This window comes from Populus trichocarpa, chromosome 11, assembly GCF_000002775.5.
Source record: "Populus trichocarpa isolate Nisqually-1 chromosome 11, P.trichocarpa_v4.1, whole genome shotgun sequence".
In the NCBI taxonomy this organism is placed as follows: Eukaryota; Viridiplantae; Streptophyta; class Magnoliopsida; order Malpighiales; family Salicaceae; genus Populus; species Populus trichocarpa.
The window spans coordinates 11,871,180-11,880,746 of NC_037295.2; the positions used below are offsets into that span (position 1 = coordinate 11,871,180).

Here is a 9,567-nt window from a genome sequence, read left to right on the forward strand (position 1 = left end):
GCCTTTTCATCAATATATATATATATATATATATATATATATTGATCACTCTTTAATTTGGTCACCTCACAATAAATAAAAACACGAACACATGAGAACTAGTCAGGTCCTGTTAAAAAATCTTCAATAAATGTTCACGGGAATAGTTTCCTTGCTTTCCTTTTTTTTTTTTTTTTTCTTTCCCAAACTCATATTTGCCTTCACATGCAATCCAAGTGTAGCAACCTTCTTTTGCAAGACCACTGCCCCTGCAATCCTGGCAAATGAAGGAAGGGGGTCCCATATTCCATGACCCAATCACACATTGCATAGGATAATTACTGTTACACTGACATAAAAAAAAATAAAAAATAAAAAAAAGGTGAAATTTAACGACGCAAAAGAAAGGCAAACCCCAACGATCCAAGCGAGAAAAAAAAAAGTACAACTCTTGCTGATTATTTCAAGAGTTGATCATTGGGTAACCTTCCCAATAATTTCTCCCTGTGTCTGAGATTTCTTCACCATAAATTTTCTCCAGCATCAATTCACTTGTCTCAGGTGACGAAACTTCATGTAATCGGATATCATAAGAAGTAATCGGGTGCTGGTTTTTTGGAAGGTGCGCCTCTTGATTCCTGCATTCATTTTGAACCTTTTAGTGCTCATTACAATAACATACGACGACATTGACAATGCATAAGAGGTAGCACCCAAGTACACCTTTAATGCTTGCATGGAAGTGTAAGTTTCTACACACATTTCTGGAACTTGCAATGCTTTATCCCAATCCTTTTTAGCGGTAATTATATTACATTAAATGTGTCCATTTTGTGAATAAACATATGCAATCCAAGTTAAAAATGCGATTTTTCATGAAACTGGATGTATCCAGACTATTAGATGTATCCAGACTATTATATGGCTGTGTGCATAAATCTGATATTGCTGCTGTTTTGATGATCAAATGCCATGGGCAATTTGTTTAAAACATATTTCGAGGTCAAATTCTTGAGATTGTTCATGCAAACCTGTGGAGCAGCATCAAACACGCGAAACTGCTTGTTAAGATTCTCATCCAGCTCAAGGATTGCAGCAACATTACCACATCTGCAACATATTCAAAGGGAAAAGCACATTACCATTGAGCAGATAAGGGGGCAAATCTTACATGCTAATTTACCTGTAACAGTAGTTTGGAGCCGACCAGACAGTGACTATTTGGTTCCTGAACATCCACTTATACCCCTCCATCACCAGCTGATGAGCACGGCATATGTAATCAATATTGTTTGAGTGGGTGAAAGAAGTGACCACACTGCCACCAAATAGAAAACCGGCACCACGTGGACTCAACCCCCAACCATCGACAATATCTTCAGGGTCTGACCAAAGAAGATCACACATGGCACCATCGTGAGGTACTTCTTGCTTCCTATCAATTGTTCGGATCTGGAAAATGGGTTGTGTTAGCAGTTTCTTCCACGAATCTTCAGTGAAGAAAAAATAATAACAGAAGGAGAAGAAAAACCATGTTGGATGGATTCTTCAACCTGATCCAATGTTGATATGGCAGGAGAGAGACCACCATGGACACTAAAAACCTTATTCTCAATCAGTGCTGACAGACTGATAAACCAACAACACAATTAGAATTGAAAAATATTGTCAGCAGCATTTTAAATGGGGTGAAAAAGAATGACAATAACAGGTGCTAAAGTTGATTTTAGAAGGTCCATTGGAACTTGCAGTGACATGGCAAGCAAACATATAAATGAAACTTATTAACAGAAAACTTTACTTTCTGTCCATAAGGCAAGTAGTCATTCCCACATTGAATCACATCAATGGAAATCTATCATTCTGACATCACACTAAACCATGGAATAAGAAAGAAGCTTTAATACTTTCTTCCAACCCTACCAAAATATAAGCACAGTTGGACCAGGGCACCCATCAGAAGGTAGATGACAATAGTATGTACCTCACTAGTCAGTATCCGTTAATTCTCAGCTTTGCTATGATATGACAGGACAGTAGAAAAGAAAGAAGCTTTAACACTTTATCCCAATCCTACCATAATATAAGCACAATCAAATCAGGGTTCCAACTAGTATGAAGGTAACAACTAAGTCCTGAAACCATGGTGTAAGGAACGCGAGGTAAATTAATGTCTAATAAAAACTGTGACTTGTCAGTAACTCCCAGTACCAGATAAAGAGAAATCTGACATGGCAGAAAAGAAGCAGCACAGAATGGATTTTGCCAACGTCAGAAAACTTATAGCTTTCACACAATTGCAACTCTCTTTGCATAAGTACCACTGTACCACATGATCCTCAATTGGATGATGAACATCACATGAAAGGCCATTATTAGATAGCAGGCAGCAATCATTAGTTGGACATCCAGTGCAACCACCTGATGAAAACTCAGTTGTAACTCCGTTCTTACTAGATTTTTATAGCATCCAACCTTGTTAACTCAGATATATCTTGCTCTCTCTCACTCTCCCCTGATCCCCCCCCTCATTTTCTGGATATTTCCCTAAATTATTAGCATACCTTAGATAATCAAATATATCGGTGCAATATCTCCAAACATTCACTGAGCCATATTTACGCAGACACTCATCATAAAATCCATATACCTGTGAAGAAAGAACCAACATCAAAATCTTTAACAAATAGAAGTTGAACAAGAATAATCATAACAGATCTAACCTGAGTTATCTGACGGCTCTCATGATTCCCTCTAATGAGTGTTATCCTATCTGGATATCTCACCTGATAATACAAAAGCTATTAGATAAAAAGAGAGAGATTATAAGACAATTGATGGAACATTAATTACTCAATGAACAGAAATAATCACTGATGCCTTTGAATTTTATACATTACCAAGCCAAATTTCACGATGCAAGCTTGAATTCAGGCTGAAAGTCCCACCAAGACAACAATTTTTAGGCAGCTTTATGTAAGATACCATAGTCCATGATGATGACATAAAAATAAAAAGGTCTCAAGAAGATCATCAAGTGATTAGGTTTGCTTCTCATTGACCTCTAGCTTCAAGTTTTTAGTTCATCAATGAATTTGGTCAGCTTCATTTTTTTCTAGTAAGGTCTTCATACATCGATAGCATTGATGTCAAATTTTGAACTACCAGGGTTTTTTAAGTTCAAATTTACACATAATTTCCAATCTCTTAATGCATTCTATCCCTAGTCCATTTAGTACAGCACTTTCTTTTATTGCTCCTGCTACTACAGAATCTCAAAATGCCATTTACTGAATTGATTGATTATTATTGTTCAGGTAGCTTTTTAACAACCATTGTCAATTTTGATATTGAGCTCTCAAATTAATTTAGAGAAGGCTTTTACCTCCTGAAAAGTCCACAAAATTGAAGATATGACTTTAACACCTAACTCATAAAAGATGGGTTTTTGGTTGTAGCAAATATATTTGGGTTCAAAAGGCAAGAAAATGGATTTCACAGGTCAGGTTGTTGGTCAAGATTCTGAAAATCCATTAAAACCAACCCGACCAGGATATATATATATATATATATATCCTAAGGCACCACCTCAACATGAATAAAATTTATAAGTCCTATCATAGCCCTCCTATAAATACATATTTTTCTTCATTCACTCTGTTTCCCTGCTTCTCAGCCGCTGGACTCATGAAAAATAAATAATCTTCTCGTCATCTTTTTATAATCCTTAGATGCTGCTTGTAAAGATAGGCATGTTCTTTAGAAAAATAAAAGTATAATTGTTCAAACTTTAAACTAGGAACTTAATTGGAAGCAGTGAATTATATATTAATATTGTAAAATAGATCCAATCCGTTTACATCATATTCCAGTAAGATGGTGATTCTTCTTTGTCCTTTTTGTTTTTCAAGCTGTGGCTTATGCTCCATTCAGGTGAGGAAGGAAACTGTTCATCTTATTTCTGTAGATTAAAATTGTTGTAATTTAGTCCCACAAGGCTCGTGGTTATCAGCGTTATCCACAGAAAAATTATCCAAATTGCCTCAAAAACCACTTGGGTTTTGTAACTTCATGGGTCAGGTCATGATATGATATTGGAAAAATTGAAAAGTTGAATTGGAAGCGCAAAAAAAAAAAAACAAAAAAGCAAAATTCACCCAACCTGACACTCCTATTTTAACAGTCACTATCTTGCTATATCAGTTTAAGTTTAACTTTTTTATAAGAAATTCTTAGGTGGCAGAAATGGAACAAATTATTAGACCAACTGCCAATTATGCATGAATTCTTATGCCATTTAAATTGTAAGCATGATCAACCGGATGGTGCACACACCTTGCACCAGCATCAAATATAAAACTCCCCTGAACTGTAGTTATGCCCTAACATGCAAAGGTTAAAATAACATACTCCCAGACAGTGTTATCTCCAAAAAGTCATGATACGAGTTAAATTTATTTTTTTTACAATCTATCCAGAAACAACTCCTAAAAGGAGACATACTTTGGAAGTCAATCTGTTGGCATTTGACCATGAAACTTTCCAAAGAGAATGGCGGGGTGATGAAAAATCAGAAGAAATATAGTTAAGAAACGTTGTGTATCAGTAAGAGAAAGAACCTTGTTAATAATAAAAGCATACATGTCTCAACAGAGTACCTTAAATTCCAATAGATAATAATAATATGTACCTTAAGGGCTAGTAGAAGCAGAAATGTCTCAACGGAGTAAAATCCTCTGTCAACAAAATCTCCAAGAAACAAGTAGTTAGTCTTTGGGCAATCCCCTCCTACTTTGAAAAGCTCTTTCATGTCATAAAACTGTCCATGAATATCACCACATATCTATGCACAGTGAAAATTGTATAATCTTAGTACAGATATTGAAAACCTGAAACATATACAGAATAAACACTTCCAAGTAATCCTGTTTAAACCATTCTATGTAAATACGAATCAAAGAGAAACTGTTTGAAAAAAAGAAATTATGCATGTCAAGAAGTTTGTCATTGTGAAACAAATTAATAATGATATTACAAGACAACATGCCGCTAAATGCTCAGATGAAGTAGGCAACATAACATTAATATACAATGGGGTAAAAACTTATTTCCATGTGACGATCTGAGATTTTACTCCCATACATTCAGAGACAAAACATCCATTGAGTAGTATCTTTCTAAACATACAGCATAGGAGACATATAGGACTTTAAATTAACCAGAAAGAAAACAACCATAAGATACGCTTCTTGGTTGCTCCTCATTTTATGAAATATATTTGTGGCAGAAAATTCATTGCTATACTTTGAAGTAGGAGCTACCTTTTTTGGGTTCAGAAACAAGATGTCACTCCTCCTGATGTAATATTAACATTAAAAAAGCAAGCTAAGGAACTAAGAAAGTCATACTAGACTCATCCAGAACTAAATCCGCCGTTTGACTTACCCAAATTACGATACGTTTGGACCTAAATTCAACCTAAGACAACTGAAGTACCAACCAACCTAAGTCATCCTAAACCAAAGGTTCCTTGTCCAACATTATCTTCTGCTGTTTTGCATGAGCAGCTAACTCAGACAGTCTCGACACAAAACAAAAACACAGACTCGCAGTAGATGCGAAACTATTTCTATAATTGTCTAATTATTTAAATAGAATGGTTAAAATCTTGAAATATTTTATATTTCATATTAAAATGAAAAAAAAAAAGAGAGAAAAGAAAAGAAAAGGCATATAACTACTCCATCATAAAAAAAAAAATCGTACTAACAAGGTTCACGTCTTGTGCCTATTAAGCATAAACATAGTCCACATTTATATCAAAATTTAATATATAAACACACACTTATTAATAATAAACTAATACTGAATTTCTCTAGAGAGAAAAAAGCTTTTCAAATACATATTAAACCAGTAAGAAATCTCAAAATAAGAACTACAAAACTTCGTGTGTGTTTGGTAATGCAGTTGAAAGTGTTGTGGAAAAGGAAGAAAATCACCAAATTGATGATGTTTTCAGGTGTTTTTCGATTGTTTTGACATCTCTATATAAAAAAAAAAACCCTAAAATAAAATTTTGAATTCAGTATTTCAGTAAATAAAGATTGGTCAGAATTAGGAGTAAAACACCAAGTTATGATGAATCAAAACCAATAATAGACTTCAAAAATTAATCCAAATGTAACATTAGCAGCAGGCTTTTTACCTCACATAGCAAAAGGAAGACATTCAAAAAATAATAAAACGTACAGTGACGGGAGCATCGACGCGTTGAACGTTGCTCTCTTCGACGAGGATTTCCATAGCTTTGAGGCAAAGTGCTTTCACTTCCGATTCCTTCAATGGCTCGCACTTCTTCAGTTGCTCAATTTGCCTGTCGAGGTCTGACATCTCTTTCTGTCTTCCTCTCCGATTTCTCTTTTTCCTTTTTGTGTCTTCTCCAAAACTCTCTCTCTCTCTCTCTCTCTCTCTATCTCTTCATCTACAACAGAGATGGCAGCTTTCTTTTCTTCGCTGCGAGTATTTGTTGAGTATAATTTGTAATACCACGGGCTAGCTAATTATTAATATTAATATAAAACTATAATTATTAATTAGTTGATTCATTTCTTTTTTGTGGCCTGCCCTCTCTCCCTCGACGCTCTAAAGAGAATGTGACAAATTATCGGTAATGTGTACCGACAATATCTGATTTGATGAAAGTCAGATTCGATGAAAGTAAGTGTCAAGTTTTTTTTTTTTTTTTTACCTACAAATAAAATATCTCATCCATGTTTGGAGAAATCAGAATCTAGATGATTATATATATAATCATAAAAAAGAATCAAATAATATATTTTTAAATCATTTTAAATTAAATTTATGTAATTTTGAGATTGTGTGTTTGAGCAGGGTCTCGTTATTTTATTTATAGCAAACATATATGTCCTATCACTTATTTATTTTTCAAAAAAAATAAAATTACAAGTCCGTGGGGCTAGTCTTCGCTTCGTTTCTTAATTTTTATTTCTTTTTATTTTGCCCCAAAAATAAAAATAAAAAATTATCAGTTTTGACAGAATTTTTATATATTATTTTAATTTTAATTTTAATAATAATAATTTATTTTTAATTATTATGTATTTGGTATAAAAATAAAAATAATAATAATAAATTGTCAAATTATTTTAAAATCTTAAAAAATTTTAAATATAATTTTATTACATTTATGATTTTTTAAGCTTTCAAATCACATATAAAATATAAACATATTGTTATGATATTTTTTTATTAACTTGCTTTAATAATTATAAAATATTTTTTTAATAACCAATAATTCCGGTTAAAAACATTGTGTTAACTAGAATAAACAAGATATATTTTAATAGAAAAATTACTTTAAGAAAAACAAAAACACTACAAATGAAGTAAATATTGAAAGATTAAATATTCATCCGCGAAGATTTTTATATTATTTGATTTTTAAATTTCAAAACAATTATATTTTCAGGTTTAATAACAATATCAAACAATTCCATGAGACATTGACATTTTTATAGGTTTAAAACAAATTTGATCTTCTTGTAGCATTCTACAAAATAATCTATATTGAAAGAACTAGGGGACCTAAAAGCTATTCTCTTTTCTTTTTTTTCAAATTTCAATTTGTTTTATTTTGATTGAATCTTTTTGCTTTTTTTTTTCAATTCATCATTCAATATTTCATTGATTTCAAATTTCAATTTGTTTTATTTTGATTGAATTTTTTTTGCTTTTTTTTTTTTCAATTCATCATTCAATATTTCATTGATTTTGAATTAATTTTTATAATTTATTTCAATTTATTTTTTATAAAATCATCGCAGTCTCAAACAAATATCTCAACATTTAATTTACGCTCAATTTTGTGAGCATCTATTTTTGTTATCATATCATTAAGTAAATAATCTTTCTTTTCTTTCAAATTCCATATTTTATTTTATTTTCTTCTGATTGAATCCTTTTTTTTTTCTTTTTTTTTGTTAATTTTATTCTTCAATATTTCATTGATTTTGAATTATTCTTTATAATTTATTTTTTGTTTGCTTTTTATGAAATTATTACAGTCTCGAACAAACATCTAAATATTTTGTTGGTAATTATTTTTATGAGCGGTCTATTTTTTTTGTCATATCATTAAGTAGAAACTAATTAAAAAAACAAAGTTATTAAACTCAAAGGAGTCCATGATCTATGTCACTTTTTTAAGGGTTAAATTGTGAAGCCCGGTCAATCTAAAATGTTGTCATCTCAATATTAAATAAAATAGCTTCTTGAAAATTTTCCTTTAAGTCAAGTCATGCTTTTTACTAGTCATTCGGGTTATTTTTGGGCTCGCCAAGTCAACTAAGTCACGTCAAGTAACTCCCACACTGGTTAATTTTAAACTCAGGCTAGACAAAGAGTTGTGTGAGGAGGTTTCAAAGCTGATCCACTAGGTCAACCCCCTTTTTTATTACATCTTCTAATTTTTTTTCAATTGAGTCCTTTTTTGTGTTTTTTTTTCAATTTCATCCATTAACTTTTGTTGATTTTGAATTGATATTCATAATTTTTTGGTTGCTTTCTATAAGGTTATCATAGCCTCAAATAAACATCACGGTATTTGATTGATACTTAATTTTATGAGTGTCTATTTTGTAATCATATTGTTAAGTAAAAATACTTAAAAAAAAAATTAAAACCTAATTGAATCCATGATCCGAGCCACAGGTTTGGTGAGTTAAGCTACGAAACCCGGGTCAATCTAATATGTCAACGTGTCAATATTAAAAAAAATGTCATTTTTAGTTTTTTTAAGCCAAATCATGCTTTTTACCCATCGTTCGTATTGGTTTTGGCCCTGCCAAGTCGATCGGGTCTCGTCGAGACAACTTCCATACGGATTAATTTTAAATCTGGACTAGATAAAGAGTCAGTAATATGGGTTTCAAGGTTAATTCGATGAATTAGGTTTAATAACAATACCAAATAGTTATTTATGGTCTGAATGTTTTTTAAATATTCAATTTTTTTTATTCGATTCGCAACGTAGCGCGACTTAATATATATGTGTATGTGTATTGATACATGTTACAGTGAAGGTTGAATAAAAAAAATTAACATGAAAAAAATATCTAATCCACATGAAATTATTAGCATTGTTATTAACCTAACCCGGTGGTCAATACTAAAACCTCCCGACCCAACTCCTTACCTGACTCGGGTTTAAAATTAATCTACTTGGAAGTTGTCTTCGACTTAGCAGGTCAAAAAACAACCCGAATAGTCGTTAAAAAGTGTGGTTTGGCTTTATAAAAATTTTCCAGATGACTTTTTTTTTTAATATTGAGATGATGACATATTGAATCAACTCGAGCTTCGCAGTTTAACCCGTCAAACTGATGACCCGAATCGAATTCACTAGGTTTAACAACTTTTTTTAATAATTTTTTTACTTAATGATAACATAACAAAAATGGATACTTGCAAAATTGAGCACCAATCAAATACCATGATATTTGTTTGAGACTACGATAACCTCATAGAAAGCAAACTAAAACAAATTATGAAAACTAATTCAAAATGAAC

At 31.9% G+C, this 9,567-nt stretch overlaps 1 protein-coding gene across 2 annotated transcripts; it reads right to left on the minus strand.

Annotated features, from left to right (window-relative positions):
• Positions 1-155: 155 nt before the first annotated feature.
• Positions 156-6,606, minus strand: LOC7483642 (serine/threonine-protein phosphatase PP-X isozyme 2). Of its 2 annotated transcripts, XM_002317317.4 has the most exons (8): positions 6,229-6,606; positions 4,670-4,822; positions 2,703-2,765; positions 2,544-2,629; positions 1,533-1,608; positions 1,163-1,431; positions 1,011-1,089; positions 156-617 (listed from the first exon to the last, which is right to left on the minus strand). In XM_002317317.4, the coding sequence occupies exons 1-8, from the start codon at positions 6,367-6,369 to the stop codon at positions 567-569; spliced, it is 918 nt and encodes a 305-aa protein (XP_002317353.1). In that variant the 5' UTR covers positions 6,370-6,606; the 3' UTR covers positions 156-566. The 2 variants fall into 2 exon arrangements, with proteins under 2 accessions (XP_002317353.1, XP_024437373.1); XM_024581605.2 differs by lacking the exons at positions 156-617; positions 1,011-1,089 and having other exon boundaries at positions 1,276-1,431; positions 1,511-1,608.
• Between the last annotated feature and the right edge of the window lie 2,961 nt (positions 6,607-9,567).